This window comes from Anolis carolinensis, chromosome 4 (assembly GCF_035594765.1).
Source record: "Anolis carolinensis isolate JA03-04 chromosome 4, rAnoCar3.1.pri, whole genome shotgun sequence".
In the NCBI taxonomy this organism is placed as follows: domain Eukaryota; kingdom Metazoa; phylum Chordata; class Lepidosauria; order Squamata; family Dactyloidae; genus Anolis; species Anolis carolinensis.
This window is the reverse complement of record NC_085844.1, coordinates 50,609,451-50,628,946: the sequence shown is the minus strand read 5'-3', so window position 1 is coordinate 50,628,946 and position 19,496 is coordinate 50,609,451. Positions and strand designations below refer to the sequence as shown.

Genomic DNA, 19,496 nt, shown 5'->3' with positions numbered 1-19,496 from the left:
GGAAGCACCTGTTTAGGCTTTCAAAAAGGACTTTCACTATTTTCCTCAGAGATGGTGTTGGTTGCTTTTTAAATTAAAACAATAAAAGTTAAGGTATAACTCTTATGTCCTTCTCTGAGCAGAATGGCAAAAGGCAAGAGCTTCCCTGGAGAACCTAAAAGAAACACTGATTCCCCTCTTCTTTCTTGGCACTCCTTTGAGCTGCCATTTTTCTCACCCTGGCATTCAAAAAGTCCAGAAGTAGCACTGGGACAAAGAAAGTCAAGGAGGTGATGCTTCTTTTAAATTTTCCTGAGGTGGATTAAGTTCCTACAGGAAAGGAGATTCCACCTGAATATTAGAAAAAACGTCCTCACTGTGAGAGCTGTTCAGCAGTGGAACTCTCGCTGCCAGAGTGTGGTGGAGGCTCCTTCTTTGGAGGTTTTTAAGCTGAGGCTGGATGGCCATCTGTCGGGGGTGCTTTGAATGTGATTTCTTGCTTCTTGGCAGGGGGTTGGACTGGGTGGCCCGTGAGGTCTCTTACAATTTTATGATTCTCACCTTTTGCCACTCGTATCAAAGAAGGGAATGGCTCCTTTTGTTTGATTAGAGTTATAGTGCAGTACTTACATTAACCCATGCATAAGTTGACTGTGAGGTTTTGGGGGTTGATTTTTTTGACTAAAATTCCTAACCTTGTACATTGAGCATATACGGTAAGTGGTTTTCTTTTTTCCTTTCGTGTTCATTGTTACAGGAAAGAAATGGCTTTATGGCAATTGGAATGTTTCCAAATCCTAAGTGCTAACCCTGTAGTGAAAAGTGAATCAATATGTGTTATATGTATGATATATTTCTGCACAGATATCTACTGCTTGGGATTCAAGGATTCAGTTTTGTAGTTTTTTTTTAAAAAAAAACTTCTTTTTGCATTAGTTGGACTATGGAAGTAATCTAGACAAGCAACAAACATTAGTAATGATAGTCAAATCTACCCTTTAAGTACCACAGGAAGGTAGTTGGCTGTGCTTGGTTCAGGTGTACACAAGGGATACACATTTGCTGGAAGATGAGGCCCGTTACCTGCCTTTGAGTGGTCTTCTGGTGCCTGTGTTACTTTCTAGAGCAGTGGTTCTCAACCTGTTGGTCCCCAGATATTTTGGCCTTCAACTCCCAGAAATCCTAACAGCTGGTAAACGGGCTGGGTTTTTTTAGTGTTGTAGGCCAAAACACCTGGGGACCCACAGGTTGAGAACCACTCTTCTAGAGTGATCATCTCCAGGGATCAGTGGGGTTGCGTTGCCACCAAATCTACTAGGGACTATACCAGGCAAGGGCAGACTTCCTAGCAGTAGGCTGTTAGGAATTGTGGGAGTTGAAGTCCCCTGGAGGGACCAAGTTTGCCCATGTCCGGACTACATCCTTTTTCTTGCTTCTGCTGCTGTAAAAAATATTGTACTTTCCCTTTTGTTTCAAAGAAAGCCCTCCTGTCTACAATAGCATTATCATGGCTTGTTTGAAAGAAAATGTGGTAAGGTTTAAGGTAAACCCCCTCCTTTATTTTGTAGTTATGACTCTTTATTTCTTAGAAAAGGAGAATGTTGGGTCAGGAAGGGTTTCTTTTCTTGGATGGCTTATAGGGCACATCTCTGGCAGGACACATAGATTACCCTTGGCTTTAGTAAGTTGCCAACAGTTTGGAACAGCTCTGCAAAATAGGATTTGAGGGTTTTGTTAAAGATGGATTTATTCCAGAGAATCTTTTCAAAACAGTTTTTGGATGACAGTTTGGTGGTTACTGGTCCTGGATTATTGTTTTTGTTGTATATATAAATCCAAGTGTTCATTGTTTGTGTTTTTTAATTAACATTTTATTCCTTTTTATATCTTTCCATATTGTAAGCAATTTGTAAAAGAAGGTTAAACAGAAAGATTAGAAATAGTGGCATTTAAGAGACCAAATAACACAAGCCAACAAGTATTTTTCATCAGATATAATTTTAGGTCATTCTTATAGAGTTTTTTGTATTGAATTCAGATCTGTGTTTATTTTTTCTGTCACATGTAGTTTTTGAAATGAGGCAAATTGAATAATTAATGCATTTACGCAGTGATAACAATTAAATTCTATTGATATCAATGTGTAAATGCATTAATTATTCAATGAACCTCATTGCAAAAACTACATGTGATAGAGAAATAATAAACACAGATCTGAATTCAGTGCAAAACAACTCTGTAAGAATGACCTAAAATTATATCCGATGAAAAATACTTGTTGGCTTGTGTTACATGAATATGATGTGAAATATGCAGACTTTACAGTAGTCCACTGTAATGTACCATTTGTCATATTTTTAAAAAATTGATGTGATGGAAAAAAATAACATATTTAAAATCAGCATTAAACATTGATTTAAACTGCTACTCTAATTTCTGATGATTACAAAAAGTTTGATTTTGTTGGCTTGTGTAATCCAAGTTTTTGTATTTGCTTTAATAAAGGCTTTCTTTATCTTCTGAGTGACACTTAGTTGAGAATACTTACATCTCTGAAGACTTCTGGTAATACTCTTGCAGATACATTCACACAGTATAATCTGATTTGGCTCTGACCTTTCACTCAGAATCTCAGCAGTATTAGTAAAGGCAAATCCCACTTGAATGTGGAATAGAGAATGACTTTTTAGTCAAAGGTAACCCCCAGGTTGCTTCTGGAATGCTGTGTCTACTTTGAAAAGCAGACCTGAGGGTAATAAATAAACTGTAAGCATAAATTGTGAGCTGTTAAAACCAGTTATGACACAAAAATTGATAACTGATCGTGTCATGTGAAAATTAAGAAAAATACTAGTAGATGTGGATCATAAACCACATACAGTACATACGTATATTGAAATGTATTCCCCTCCTTAAAGCAGCATATCAATCTTTTTCCTTGATTTATCACTGCTATTTTAAAATAAAAATATTTCATTCATCCATTTATAGCTGTGGTAGCATGGAGGTATTTCCTGTGAACATATTTCCTGTTCACAATTCAAAGAATAAGTTTGATGTATTCTAACAATATTTATTTATGTATGCATTTATTTATTTGCAATATTTATATTCTGCCCTTCTCACCCCGAAGGGGACTTAGGGTGGATCACAATGTACATATATGGCAAACATTCAATGCCATTAGACAAACAACACATAAACAGGCAGACACAGAGGCTATTTAACTTCCCAGCTTTTAGCTTTGTGAGGGTATACTCAATTCCGGCCACAGGAGGAGCTGCTGCTTCATCATCCACTGTGACGATGAGTCCTTTTTTGATGAAGTACTTCCTCATCCGGTGTTGTAAATCAGTTAAATTAGCCTCCCCACATAAGCAGTCCCTAATTTTTCCTACTTGGCAGATGCAACTGTCTTTCGGGTTGCTTAGGTCAACAACGAGCAGGGCTATTTTTTATTTTTTAATTGTCGGGTGCTCACTCCGACACGGGCTGGCCTTGAACTCATGACCTCTTGGTCATGGTGATTTATTGCAGCTGGCTACTAACCAGCCTATGCCACAGCCCGGCCCTCTATTGGATGACCAAGTGTTACAGTTTGTATAGAAAAGGTCAATTTCACATCTCTCAGGAGGCTCAATGTGATGCACCTCTACTGTCTTTGTAGATATGTATTACACTGCATGCAAACTGATTTCTCAATGTGTTCAGCTACATCTTCCTTTGTCCTCATTCTTCAGATTGCTTTTGGGAAGTGATAGTTCTATCTCCATGGAGGAGTCAGTATTGTCATTTTCACCAAAATACGTTCCTTCGGACCATACAAGTTGTGTGCTTCAGTCTGTGAGGTAACTCAGTGAATTATGCAATTATGCAATTATTTTTAAAAGTATCAACATGTTTCTCAGCATAGGATTGGGCTAAAACTGCACAAAGCAGTAAACTAGTTCACTGAATCCATCTTGTTTCTTGAGCATATTTTACTGATCTACCTACAGCTATGAGGGCTGCTTAATAGTGATCAAGGGAACAGAAGGCCATATATAACTATCTGCTTTGCTATCCAAATACTTTAACTTTTATTACATTTTCTTAACATGCATTCTTTTTGCTTCTGATTTGGACATTTAGCTAATTAAGATTTCAGGGGAAATAATGTTTCAGTTATCTTGGGACGTGTGTTGCTTCATAATGCAGATGGAAGGTAATATGTTTTAGCATTTCCACAAGTAGGTCTGACAGCTAACCCCCAAAGCAACCTAAAGCACGATGGAATTATTTTCATTTACTTAATCCGATGCCAAAACTCTGGATTCCCCATGGAGCCTGGCATCTGCTTTGTTTTTGGAGGTGGGATTCTGTCATGCTAAAAACATTATTTGACTATTTTTAATGGATTTAGAATTAACTTAACTTTCTTAAAACAAAAAGGTGAGGTGGAATATAAGACAGTTTAGTTTTTCTCAGTACCACAAATGTAGAACGGAGCAAGCTCTGTATTACGCCTTAAGAGGGCAACTGTTGTAGCAAGTCATTGCAGGTCAGGGATAATGCAGCTTGGAAATTGTAGCATAAATAGTTCCATGGGACTAATCTCTTGACCACCCTGATGTCTTGTGTCATGCTTGTAGGGCAGAGGCTACTTGCTACAGAGCTGGTAGCTGATGGATGATAGTAGATATTTTGTCACTCTTGGAGCTGCAATATCAATAAGAGACAAAATCGCAAGGCAAGACATTATTATGAACACATTATGACAATTATTTTTTTCAAAGTTTTCCCCCAAAGAAATTTAACTAAAATTTATGTAAGATCTATCTATCTAAGCTTTGGGTAGCATAGGGAAGGGTTAACTCCCCTGTGGTGTTTGTTTTGCAGTCTGTGTTCCTGTTCAGAAGATTTCCCCTCACTTTCGGTCCCTGTGATAATTGGATTTTTGAAAAAAATGGCTTGTTTTAGAAACAAGGATTGGTGATAAAGCTTCAGTGGAAACACCTTTCCTGCATGATAACTCTTTCAGGTGTGAATTTCCCTTCCAAGGGGAAGATTTATCTCACATTCTGTTGTCTCACCCTCATTCTTAACTCTCATTTGCAAGTTGGATATTTGTTACTCAAGGACTAGCTATACCGAATATTCAAACAGTTGTTTCAGAAGAGCAGTATTGCTAATGCTCTAGCTTTTTATCAGTAGTTGGATAGCATAACCAAGAAAGCTTTTGATTTTTGCTCAGAAGTAGTTTTAAGGAAAGGCTATGGAGCCTGTATGTATGTATCCATCATAACAATCCAAGCACTGCGCTCAGACTATATTATGCATCAGACTAATTAGTTTTTAGTTTCCTTTGAACTGTACATGGGACCTTAACTGCTCAGTTTGTTTTCTTATGAGACCAGGTTAGATAGTACCAAAAGATCACTTAAATTTTGTGTTCTATTTTTTATACTGGCCACCCAGTTGCACCTGGAAACCTCATAAACACTGCTTGAAGGAAGCAGCCTTCTTCTATGGTCTCTTCCAAGCTACTTGTATATGGTGGCATATTCGCAAATGAGATAGCCATGGCTTCACTTACTCATGCTTCAAAGAAATGCCCCTAAAAATATTTGTGAGCCTTCCTAGATACTCCAGTGCAGTTCTATTCTAAACTAGGATATATACCTGGCATTTCCTGGGTGTCATTGGGACCACTGTCCACCTACTTTCTCCCTTTTCCAGTTCTGAGAGGGCCTACATCACAGAGTCTCCATAGCAATTCTGGGCAAGCTCTTTCTTTCCTTCCGTCCTTCCGTCCTTCCTTCCTTCCTTCCTTCCTTCCCCTCATACACATCACCATTCTTTCCCAGTGACATCACAGAGAGCCACTTCACCTATCAACAGCTTTTGTGGTACAAGCAGACAAACACACACACACACACACTTTGAATAATGAATTATCTGTCTATGTAATCTATTGCCTTACTTATGCAAACACTCATAGATGAAATATAGTAATTTGTTTATTCTCCTATGTTTCTGGTATAATATCTATGGAGAAATACACTCCATATGCAGAGATATGTCTTGCATTTTATCAGCGAATCATAGAATAATAGAATTGGAAGAGATAAGATATATTTTAAGCCATAATGGTCAGGGAAGAGCTATGTGATTGACTTATGCATCATCTGCAATATTTTCTGGAAGGAAATATTGCTGCCAGGTTATTATCAGAGTTAACACTGCAAATTATTTTAGTAAGGCACTTTGAGAAATTTATGAAAATAATGCATCTATCTTATATAGAATCAATTTCAGTATTGTCTGTTCTGGATCATAAGAACTGGTGGCATATGAAGTCTGATGACTAGCCCATCTAGCTCAGTGTTGCTTACATGACTGGCAGCAGCTCTCTATGTTTCAGGGAGGTGATTAATTGCAGGTGTTCTTGGAGATGTCAGGGATTGACATTCGGACATTCTGCACCCATACCTTGAGACACCAGATCTGGCCATGGTAATTCATGCCTTAGTTACATCCTATCTGGACTACTGCAACACTCTCTACATGGGGCTGCCTTTGAAGACAGTTTGGAAACTTCAACTGGTTCAGAGATCGGCAGCCAGATTACTAACTGGCTGCCGGTCTGCTTCTGGGCTAAATATAAAGTGCTGGTTATTACCTTTAAAGCCCTAAACGGTTCGGGCCCAGACTAGTTGGCAAGCCTCATCTCCTCATACAAACCAACTCTGGCACAAGGCCAAGTGCAGCTGGCGGGAATGAGAGAGGGGGCCTTCTCTGTTATGACCCCTTGACTCTGGAACTCTCTCCCCAAAGAACTAACCCCCCCCTTACTCTCTTTTACGCTAAAATGCATTTATGTTCCTTAGCATATAGAGAGGAGGTGGTTTAGAATATTATGTACCTCAGATTGAAAATGGTGTTTCACTTTAGCTTGGCTGGCTGTATAAAAATCTTAATAATTTTGAACAGATTTTAGTTTTGCTCAAATTTCTGTCATGTTTTAATGTTAGATATGCAGTGGTTGTTTGGTTATGTTTTTATTTAATTTTTGTTTATCTTATAATTTTAATTTTGTTATTGTTGTATGCATTTTCTTTAGGGATCTGGGGGGGGGGTGTTTATTTCTCTTTGTCAGTATATTCTGGCATTGAATGTTTGCCATTTTTTGTTGGAAACTGCCCTGAGACCCTTTGAGGGGATAGGGCGGTATATAAATGATGATGATGATTATTATTATTATTATTATTCTGCATGCACTCTGCTCTTATGCTACCCTCCTCTGACGAGTGTATTTCGCCTAGTCACGTTCTCTCTCATCACTTTGCACCCTAATTTTTTCCTAATTGGAAATGCAAACTTCCTGTGGATTATTATAACACATCTATCAAGGTGTACTATTGCTTTAGCTGGAGTGCACTTTATCTAATCTATATATTTTAGAGTCCCAAATTGTTTAACTATGTGCATGTATTCATGCACATATCTACATGACCTATACACATGCATTTGAGTATAAAGAGAGAAAGATATGGACACAAATGAGCTAAGAAAAAGTGTTATAAAAACAAATACAAGGTTAACAAATGCAATATGGATGGTTTCTGTGGCAGCCTATATGTGAGAAATGTGTATGTAAATCCTCATCATTTACACTGATTACACCCAGGTTACCAATTGTACAATCATCTGTGAGTTTGAATGACTCAACAGTGCCTTGTTTGAAAATGTTTGCAAAGGGATATCTGGTTTATGTACTGTACTACGAAGTTCTGTGTGCTTGTTCAATCTGTACTTACGTGTCTCAGTGCTTGGCTTCTTGTCCTGTTGCTTTTCAGAGGTATTATATTTGCAAACCATAATGCAGCTGTTACTGGCTGTAAAAACAAAGAATGTACACTTGGTTGTCTCCAGTGAATCTGTTCATTACTTGAGGAACAGCAGCCCTATGCAGTTTGTACTAGTAGTCCATCCAGCGTTGATTATAAACAGCATAGTTGAACTTGAGTTTCATTCCAGATGTTGCTTTTAGTTATTTCTTAGGGGTGTTCATGGGTGATGTTAACAAAGGAGAAGATGCAATTCCTGTTTTTAATTTCTCTTATTTTCATGCCATCATATATGTTTATTCAAGTGTAGTTTTTGGATCATCACAAGATGATATACAATGCTTCCATTAATGGGTGTTATTGGAGAGTTGATATGGAACAATTCACCTTCAAAATTCATATTGATCTAGTGGCGCAGCTGGTTGGTAGCCAGCTGCAATAAATCACTACTGACCGAGAGGTCATGAGTTCGAAGCCCGGGTCGGATTGAGTGACTGACCATTAAATAGCCCTAGCTCGTTGTTTACCTAAGCAACCCGAAAGACCGTTGCATCTGTCAAGTAGGAAATTTAGGGACCGCTTATGTAGGAAGGCTAATTTAACTAATTTACATCACCATAAAAATGTCCAGCAGTGCCAGATGAGGAAGTACTCCATCAAGGACTCGTGTCACAGTGGATGATGAAGCAGCAGCTCCTCCTGTGACCGGAATCGAGCATACCTTCATCAAGCCAGAAGCTGGAAAATGTTAAATTGCCTCTGTGTCTGTCTATATGTCATATGTCTAATGGCATTGAATGTTTGCCATGTATATGTACATTGTGATCCATCCTGAGTCCCCTTCAGGGTAAGAAGGGCAGGATATAAATACTGTAAAAATAAAAATGAGTCCCATTTTGAGAGAAAGTCTGGTATTTGACAAATATCAAATCAATAAATTGTAAAAATATAAAATAAGTATTCAATTTCTCTTTTGGTGTTAGCTCTTAGAGTTCACGTGAGTGAATACATTGAATAAGAGCAAATATTTTAAGGGTTAGTTTCATATTCTGTTTCTTGAAACATCAGCCCACTGCTTCAGTGACTATATCCTTCGATTTTTCAATTAGATTGTACTAGAAATAACATTTAAAGTTATCATTCCCTAATTCCATTGCAACTAAGATTCTTATTAGATTCAAGTGCCTTACCTGTTTTAAAAAATACTGGAAGTGACATTTATACAGCAATAAATTAACATTTAGTGAAAGTAATTGACTGTACAGATGAAGATTTTTTTAAAAAAACATACAAGTTGGGCATACATTAATTATATATTGATTTTGGATTTCCATTGCAGGCATTTTTAATTAGGAACAAAATAATTTAGCTAACGAAAAGTAATCAAGAGGAATGCTGGACATATTCTGCTGACATAAGGTTGCAAACTGTTTACAACTGAAAACAGGATTTCCAGAATGACCTGTTCCGTTGATGTAGACTACAGATAATATGAAAAGCAGTTCTCCACTTTGAATTCAGCAAGGACTGTGAATGACCAAAGACTATGAGTACAACTTTGATAATAAGGTTTCCATCACCTCTGCCTGATACTAAAAGAGGTTTAGAGTGGTCCTGTATATCTAATTAAAGTAATTCTTATCTAATTGATGTAATTAATGGTTTGCACATAACTAGGCATTCTTACTTTAACACTCTAGTGCCCAGTTTTTACCCAACCCAAACTGAGGAATTAATAGGGCTTTACAGCAAGTCACTTGAAAAATGGCTTTCAGTCTGCAGAGCTTATACAAAAAGCCCTTATTCGTTGGTTTTTGGTTTGTTTGTTTATTTGTTTTTTTGCTCTGCTACAAAAATGGCTCCCCCCACTCAAGCTAAAGAAGAATGTGAGGAAAAATGGAAGGCTAGGTTTCTTTTTATGGTTTGGGCAAGGGAGAGATAATTGGGCGGGAGCTTCTTACCTCTGTTTCGTCCAGCCCTCATCTGCTTATAAGTTAATTCAGCTGGGAGGGAGGAGGAGTGATCTTTTGTCAAAAAATGTGCAACTTATACATGAGTTGTATATATGGCAATTCCTATTTTTGCACACCAGGAATGCCACGTGGTTTACAATAAAAGGAAGAAAGCTTTTATTAAGAACACATTTGACCAGTTGTGTATGGAACTGTGGGTTCAGAGTCCTGGTGTGCTGAATTATCTGCAGTGAGTCCAGACTTTGTCATGGAATTGTTTTCCTTTGTAGAGTTTCTTAATATTCTGGGTTGTTAGTGAACTACTAGAAAAAGTGTTGATTATATTGCTAACTTTGCATAACGGTAACACTTATATTAAAACATTTTGAGAAATTGGTGAACAGTTCATTTAAAGGAAATTCAGTTACTGAGAAAAAGGCCTAATTACTTTTAAAAATTGATTTCTATACATTTTAGGTGCTGCCAAATGCAGTCCTGCTTCAAAACCAGGCTCTACCCCATCTCGTCCGTCATCAGCAAAAAGAACACCACCAAGCAGCTCAGTGGCTAAATCTGATAAAGATTTGGAGACACAAGTCATACAGCTCAGTGAGCAGGTAACATACTTAGTCCAACATGGTCTTTCATGCTATTGCTCTTTGGATGCTAAACATGGATAATAAAATGTATTTCAAAATTCCACGTGTTTTTATGCTGCTGCTATAATTCTAACAGTAAATATGGGCAGCATGCAAATTGTTATGTGTAAGGAAGTCATTCAGTTCCTGCCCAATTTTGCTAACTAAATTGTCTGTTCGGAAAAAGGGTAAAGGGGAAAAGATACAGGCTTGTTTAAAGTGCAAACTCCTGCACTTCTTGTGTGTGTTTGTGTTCACTTTCAGTTTTTAAAATGGCCTGGGAGAAGAAAAGAAAAACCAGCAAAATACCCACACATCCTCTAGGGTGCATTTTTGGGGGCTTTTGTTGTCACAGAAGTGGCCATGTGTGCTTAATGTGAACCATAAGCCACACTTTGCCTGCATGCGATGTAATGTAAAAATGTCCACTCAAGGCTGTGCTCACAAGGTCAAAGGTTGTGTTTACTAGTCCTCTTTTTTTCTGGGTGAGTCCTTTGACTATCAAAATTTTCTCATGGAAGAGCTAGTACAATGAATGGTTGGTTTGGCACCATTCCTTAAGCTAGTCCAAGTGCCTTCAGGCAGCAGCATCCAACAGTAGGCATTGGGATTCCTTAGCTAGTTTAGCCCTGCATGGCAAGTTCTCCTAGTATCTTGGTTCTACATTTTCCAAACACATTTAATGCTAATTAAGGTTGCCAATTGCACACTTGCCTCAAACAGACAAGAGTTCTTTCTACCACCCTGGACTTTCCACAGATATATTAACCCCAATTGTTTAGTTTCCAACAGACCTCACAACCTCTGAGGATGCCTGCCATAGATGTGGGTGAAATGTCAGGAGAGAATGCTTCTGGAACATGGCCATACAGCCCGGAAAACTCACAGCAACCCATGAAAGCCTTCGACAACACATCCCAACCATCTCCCCACTTTGTATGTGGGAAGGGCATAGTAAAAAAAATTGTCAAGCTGCTAGGTTTATTTTTACTTGGGCAACATAAAACCTGAAAGGAAGGTGTGGCCACTCATATGTCAGAGGATGGCACAAGCAGAATTGTTAAAATTTAGTCATCCCCACATTACAGATCTGGAAGGAAGCAACACTGGAAGGATTTGTTTTATTCTAAGTGGAAAATGATTTTTTCTAATGGTACCCAGTGAGCTAATGGATAAAGCAACAACTACACTGTACCAGGTCCCATAACAAAGATTTTTTCACCATGAACAGTTGAAAATATTCTGACTTGTAAAAACAACTCAGTTGTTGTAGAAGGACTTCGGGGAAAGGGGGAGTGTAACAGGTTAATATGGTTATCCCTTGGAAATCCTTGTTTAATAAGTATAGGGCTTGAGCTGTTTTTAAGTTCTTTGTCAGCCTTCTTATTTCCATTCATATTGAGTCACAGACCAGATGGTGTAAAGATCTTCCTATCAATATGAATATATTAAAATTATTTTTTCTTAAATGGTAGAAATATATGCAGTTAATTAGAAGGAAAAAGAGAAAAGCCTTATGGGAAAGTTGGCTATCTCTGGTTGAGGCTACTTGAATTAATGACTAAATGATATTGAAACAACAAAACTACAAGAGATGGAACAGGGAAAGATCCATGATAACGAGAGACAACTGCTGCCCATCTATTTGAGTACAGTATTTCATATTTGAATAAATGAAGATTAACTACTGAATGATGCTAGTTAGAAATAGTAGATGTAGCTAGAAGAATTCTGTACTTAACATAGTTGTCAAGTTGAATAGTAATAAATCACATTCAGTTAAGATGTTAAGGAAGCCCCTGTCTCTTCTCATTTAACTGGGAAGTGACTTTGTCTACTGTCTTAGACTTTGAGCAGTGAATTGACACAAATTTGGTTTCTGTTGTACAGCCACTTGAAATTTGACAGACAATCTCACATTCTTAAGTTGTGTGGGTATCTTGCCAGCAGCCTTAGTAAACTTAAATTCAATGCACATTTCTTTTTATAATGAGCTAGCATTTAAACAGATAATCATGTGGTTATAATACAGAGCATTATTATGCCTCATGTTAGCAACTCCATTCAGAACATCACTCTGAGCCACTCTGTACTTCATTGGCTTGATGTGGGTGTCATAGTGAAATGATTCTATCCCTTATTTGTTTAGTCTTCTCTTGGTCCTATTCTCTTCCTTTTTCTTCAGATTCATGATAACTATCTGCATAATGTCCTTAAGAGAGTGCTTCCTGCCCAACTTCTTGTATTCATGAATGAAACTGATTATTGTAGTCTGTTTCAGTCACAACTCTGGCAAGGCTTATGGACAGAAACTTCACTGTCCTCTTAGCATAAGGACGCAGCAGCCTGACACATCCTTATGTGGAAAGGACACGGAAGGCACACGGTGGCGGAGAGCCCTTCAGAGAGCTCTCTGCCATTGCATGTCTTGCCCTCCTCCCAGCATGATAGGGCGAGCTGCCTCATCCTTATGTCAAGAGGACATCCTGAGAATTGTGGGGGGGGGGGGGAGGAGGATCTGGGTGCGGGACTGGGGCAGTTACTGCATATCTTTCTCTGCCGGACAGCCTGAGGATGACCCATCCCCACCCCCTCATGGACCCTCCCTCCCAGCCTGGCCTAGTCCTCCTGGCTGGGCTCGAAATGCGGCCCCAAGGCAAAAAAGGTTGCCTATGCCTGGCCTAGACTACATTTTGGCTATGGTCACCTGAAGCAATTATGTATTTTATTTTGACAAGCCATAAACCTCTTCCTACTATGTGCAACAAAGTCTCTCTTCTATCATACAATATTACTATATGTTGTAATTGGATGTTCTCAGCCAAAGTAATACTGCCATAGTGGAACATTTGACTGGGAACCAAATGTGGGAGTAATGGTGATGGGTTTACCTACGTAAAGAACATCTGGTCCACCTCTTTTCCCAGCAGCAGGGTTCACATGGATTAACCATTTTGAGAGATTATCCTATATTATTCAAATTACCCCATGCCACAAAAATCAAACAAACTAGGGGGTTGTTATCAAATGTTAATGCAAAGAAGAGTTACATTATTGGTAACATGTTCCATAAAAGTGCAGTGAAAAGTATAGGGAAGATTTGTGGCCTTCTTTGTTGTCTTTCTATAAAGGTCTCTTCTCTCCCTCTGTTAGTCCTGCCTTATCTATGGTAGTGGTTGAAGAAGGTTAGCATGTGGAGCATTCTTTGTGATTGGATACTTGTATATCTGCACGCGTGAATCATAAAACCAGATTTTTAAATCCTGTATTAGCGTTTGATGGCAATAGTATTACTTTACAAAGAATTTTCAAGAGAAGAAAAACACTCCTTTTTGGTTGAAATCTGTTAGAGTTTATGTTAACAGTTTTATGAATTTTCTGCCTACTTAATGCTTGTGCAAACTGTCTACAGCATGTAATGATCTCATATTCAAAAGTGCTTTTTTTACAGGTACATTCATTAAAACTTGCACTTGAAGGTGTGGAGAAGGAAAGGGATTTCTATTTTGGAAAGTTAAGGGAGATTGAACTTCTCTGTCAAGAACACGGGCAGGAAAATAATGACCTTGTCCAGAGGCTAATGGAAGTTCTTTATGCTTCAGAAGATCATGTAAGTTTAAGACTTTGTTTATCTGCAAGAAATTGTCTATCAAACATTTTAAATTAGAATATGAACCACTAGCACACAGTTTATTATGCAGGGGACAGCAGACTATCAAAGTTCATAGACTTTCCCCCCAGATAATTTTATCAGCTGTCTGACAACTTCGAAACATACTTCAGTAATATTGTAGATTTTTTGTTGTTGGTGGTGAGCGAAGTTCCTGGTCACTTGAAGTCGCTATGTTTCAAGGTTCTATTGCCATAGTTCAGAAATATATTTGGCTGCTTAACTGAGATGATTAGCTGGGTTTAAACCCTAGTTGCCCAATTGCCTTGACACTTTCCCTTTCCACTGGGTAAGAAGAATGGTTTGGGGTGCAATTTTGCATCCTTCTATTTAATTTGAGACCTAATAAAGTCTAGGAACTGTCATATACTGTTCCTTTAGAATGCAGCTGCAAACCATGATATGGTAAAAGATACTTCTCGAGTAGGCAGGTAAAACCAAAATACATTTCTCTATGCAGAGTGGGATTTCTTGACATTATTGGCTGAGGCTATTCATATGGCACTAGCTTGTTCTGTGCAGTAGTTTCTTCCATTCTGCTGTGCACAGCATGTGCTGAATATAGAGAAATGTCAGGAAAATACCTGAATAGACTAGCCTTCAGGTGGCAGGAGACTTGAAACATCACCATCTAGTGCCAGTATTTTAGAAATGCCTTCTTTGGAAAATTAATGTAGTTTTTTTCTAACCTGGGATACTTCATATTCAGCATCTATATTATACTTGTCTTTCCATCCCTAACGTAATGCTGATACAACACTTACTTGAAAAGAGGTAGCTTTAGTGATTTAGTGATTTATTTAGCTAGATTAACAAAATACAGCTGGCCTTCCACATTTGCAAGTTAATTTTTTGCATATTAGTTATTTGTGGATTGTGGAATCTCTAGCTACTTCAGCACAGGTCAACTTTCAATGTTAGATCAGTTGGTTTAAATTATAGAATGATAAACTGAAAAGCTTTTTACACTACTTCTTCGCAAATTATGCATTTAGAAACATAACCACTCAAATTCTAATCAGCATTTGAAATCCCTCTCTCGAGTCAAATAGTTTTCAACACTTGTAGTTACATCTCCCCTCCATTCCAACTCCTGTTGTTTCATTAAAATCAGATTTTGAACAATGCTGCAACTTGTCAAAACGTCTAGTTATGTCAAGGTTTTAATGGTCCTATTGCAGTGCAAAGACTTGTGGGAAAGTTCAGAAATGGTCAGTTGAGAATTCCATTAAAGCTTAATGCTTTCAGGTAAACAAAGAATCTCATTTAAGTATTTACAATACAGTGGGTTCTTATATCCACTGGAGTTTGGTTCCAGAATCTCCTGTGGACATCAAAATCCATGGATCTCATGTCCTATTATACACAATGGCATCATAAAATTGTATCTCTAACATAAATTGTTAAAGTCAGAGTTTGCTTTTTGGAAATTTCGAGGAGGGAAAATTTTTAAGATGTGAGTTATTTAATCCATGGATGTCAAGAAATAACTGTATATTATTTAGCTGTCCCATTTCCACCCTGACATACACACATTCAATGGTTGTATTATTTCTTCTCTTACATGAAATGTTCAGGAGGGCCACACAGAAGAACCTGAAGGTGAGGAACACGTTCATGAACAGCCGCAACAACCGGAAGAGTACTGATCACCTGGCACATTTGCTACTTTTAATTTTCTGTGGGAACTTTCTTCTGAAGAATGGAACGTGTGTGGCCTAAGACTTGAAACCAATCACTCTCAATCTGCCGTTAACATAAATTTACCATAGGGAGTGTCAGCCAGCTGCTGCATTCTATACCCATCCTTTGCCAAGATGTGTTTGCAGAAGTCTTCTGTTGGGGTATGCACCTAAGAAGATCTCCGGGCTTTGCCCCCAATTTCTGCCACCGCAACTTCACTATTTGGCTGCTTGAGATTTGTTCAGCTTTTTAAAATATATATATATATATATAAATATATAATATATATTTATTTTTCCTTTTGTCTTAAGTATGATACATTTCTAATTTGTTCAGAACTATTTATATGGACATCTCTTTTGACAAAAAAGTCGTATTCTGTTAGTTTTTACACATTTCATGGTAATTCAGTACACTATACACATACATTTGGTCAAAATGTGCGAAGGAGGGGAATCAAATTGTACTCGATTTATTCTTGTTCCTGTTTATTATAACACAAAAGGAATGGTCATTTTCCGAATTAAATAATAGCAAAAACATTATGCATTGTGTTCCTCCTAAGGTTTTGAACACCAAAGCATGTTAGAAAGCTGCACAGTATGTTTTATTTCTGGAAGATGCATACATGCCTGTCTAGTTATTACGCTTTGTGACACTTCTCTTGTGACTACTCGAAACGTTCTTCCTATTTCGCTTCTATATTCAGTGTCTGTTGTTTCAAGTCTATGAAAATCTACACTATTTCTGTACCTGCTAATGTGGTTGGGTTCAGAACTCTCACTGCTGGAAATAGGGATTATGAGAACCAACCACTTTCCCTTTCCTTTTTGCGTATGTTGAGGATGAACACATTTTGTTTTGTTGTTTACCATAGGATTAAGAATGCCAAAATATGTATTAGTACAATCATATCTAGCTTTTTCTCTCTCTGAAGTTCTTACAAAACAATTTTGAAATCTAGTATTCAATCAGCATCTTCTTTTTATCATAGATATCAATGCAAGTTTTTAGCCATGGTTTGGAAGGTAAAACACACCACCAGGGCATGAGATGAGTGTGGGTCTTTGGCTTTTCATTATGATTGAATAGGTATGGAAGGTGCAGAGACAATGGTTAACTGACAAAAACACTCATTGCCTTGTGTGTCTAGTATTACTATTCCTGTTAAACCTGCACTTAGGTAATGCCTTTTTATAATAGAAATATAGCAAATCATGTGTTAAAATATTCCTTATTTCTTAAATTTCACATTTTCTCAGTCTAGTTCTAGTGGGGTTTTTAATTTGTAGTTTTTCTGGTTTGCTCTTTTATTCAAATTTCCAACTTGACTGGTTATTTGGCAGTCAAAGGCATGTACACTAACAGAATCAATTAGAACATAAATTGACAAGTTACTGAAGGTTTCCCTGTGTTCTGAACTTAATGGCATTGATAAAGGATGGATTGTATGTTTATGTCTTCGTGCAAGGATCTCATGCATCTTTCAAGAAATTATTTATTCCTACAGAAGTCTCTTGGAACAAGAGTGACTCTTGTTTAGTCGCAACTCAGGCAGCATATGCATTGATTTTAAACATTTGATCAAAGTTTCATCTCTTTAGATTTACAGACTGTCACTGACCTCTTCAGGCTTGAAGGGCTTATACAGCTTGCCCCAATCCCATACCACCTTAACCATTAGAAAGTCAAATTTATTTCTTGTAAATCATCTTTTATTTTTGTTAGCAGAAGTGATTTGGTTTCACTTAAAGGCTTTATACATAGAGGAATTAAAGAACAGAGTTTCTTTCAGGAGGATGTAGTATATTGTCATGATCCAACAGAGAAAGAAGTTATATATATTCTGTTTTAAAATGTCCATGATTATTATTAGTTATACTGCTTTCCAAATGCCCATTGTGATCAAAGGGATCTTTGGGCAGTAAGAAAATTACTGAATCAGCCTTTAAGCACCTCTCCATCACCACCGATGCAGGTGTATCTGTGCTTCTCTTCCCTCTTGAACATATTTTGAGATCACTTCCTTTTGAAGCGCTTTCAGGGCTTTTCTGGGTTTCTTTGTTCCAAGAGAAAGTTCCCATCAAAGCCTCTTTGCCCCTTAGTCCTGTCACTTAGACTTCTTTGTGTGTGAGAGGGAGGGTGGGAGGAAGGGGAATGTGCCCCGGATTTGTATTTGTGTGTGTGTGTAACTGATATGTGGAACAGTTTCCATGCTCCACCTTTTTATTAGTGCTTTGGAGGAACAAAGTGGCTGGCCTAGGAGGCAAAAGGAGATAAAATATATAGATGGGTTGGATCCAGGTTTAGGCATGTGTAACTGAACTGACAGAAGCAGGCCTGCACCCTACCCTACCCTATCCTCTCCTTCACATGGCAATCCCTCGAGTCCCTGAAATTGTTACCCCAGAGGGACAAGAAAACTTCCCAAACAGGGTACGTTATGTTATGTGGGCAGGTGGGTTTGTGATACCCTAAAATGGAGCCAAGGGACCATTTATAGGTAGAGTACCTCCACCGACATGAGATGGGTAATTTATGGACTTTGCGGAGTTGCTGAACTGGATCTTCCAGCATTAGTTAGCATTAGCTGTACCAGGCCAACAACATCCATAGGCAGATCCCAGATCCAACCCATAGATATAGGTATATATGGATTGAGAGAGCCTGATCCGCTCAGTTGTGCTGAGGGGAGTGAGAGATACTGGAAAGGGAAAAAGGGCTTCCCCTCCCCCCGTGGTGAGTAAACCTGTTATTCCGTTATGTTTTTAATATGCATTTGTAATTACTTTTACTAAATAGCACACCATAAAGCTTTGGTTATATATTAAATGTAAACTGAAAGGAATGTAAACATATGTATTGTTAATTATAAATAGATAAGTAATGACATATAGATGCAAAAAGTCTTATTCAGATGTATCGATCATTTTGCGTTACCCACCAATTGTCGCATGATAGAGTAGACTTTTTTTGGTCTCTGAATATGTGAATAACTTGACTTGCGTTTTATCTTTTTACATATTTAATAAAAAAAATATGTTGCAATCTGTCTATCTCAATAGAAGTTCACACATTTTGTGGGTTTCTTGATTTATGAATGACCTCATTGAGGCACTTTATGTTGAGTTAAAGCTAGAATAACTTAAAATATGGACAGCATAATTCCTTCCCGGGAGCGTAGCCTACAACAAAATAAATGTCAATGAAGAGAAATTTCTCTTTGTATAGCACTTAATCACCAGGGGAAATAGAAATGTTCAACAAAAGGAATCCATGTTCAGTGGAAGATATAATGTACTTGGAAAGCTGCAAGGAGACAACTTTGCAAATAATAGAACAAGAACAGTCTTTAAAGGCAGTAAAATGGGTCAGCTTTGCAGATAGAGTAATCCATGTTTATATTTGTGTTTAAGGAATCGTCATAGCACTAGGATAAAAACCTATACAGTAAGGTAGTAAAAAGGAGGTTCTAACGATTCATCCCTTCCATGTCAGTTCATGCATAACAATAACTACCTGAAAATCAATACTGCTCCAGTTTAGTGCTAACGTGTTTATTAGAACTGTAAAATATTTAAAAATGGGAGTAATGGAATATTTCATCGTTCCAAGAAAGTCTACTTAAAACTATTCCCCCAGTTTCATTTTTTTTTTCACCTTTTGCTTCTGAATCCCATTTGCCTAGGGGTTAATGTTTTTGTTTCCTTAAACTTTTCAAGTATTTTTTTTTGTTTTGAAGGAT

The 19,496-nt window shown here is 37.8% G+C and overlaps 1 protein-coding gene across 3 annotated transcripts in view; it reads left to right on the top strand.

Annotated features, from left to right (window-relative positions):
- mapre2 (microtubule associated protein RP/EB family member 2) overlaps nucleotides 1-18,799 on the top strand; it is a 123,726-nt gene extending 104,927 nt beyond the window's left edge. For all 3 annotated transcript variants that reach the window (XM_003223509.4, XM_062979356.1, XM_062979357.1), the window contains 3 exons: nucleotides 10,238-10,377; nucleotides 13,850-14,008; nucleotides 15,646-18,799. In XM_003223509.4, coding sequence (XP_003223557.3) covers nucleotides 10,238-10,377; nucleotides 13,850-14,008; nucleotides 15,646-15,717 — 371 coding nt within the window. In that variant the 3' untranslated portion in view covers nucleotides 15,718-18,799. The remainder of the gene's footprint in view (nucleotides 1-10,237; nucleotides 10,378-13,849; nucleotides 14,009-15,645) is intronic.
- The last annotated feature ends 697 nt before the right edge of the window (nucleotides 18,800-19,496 follow it).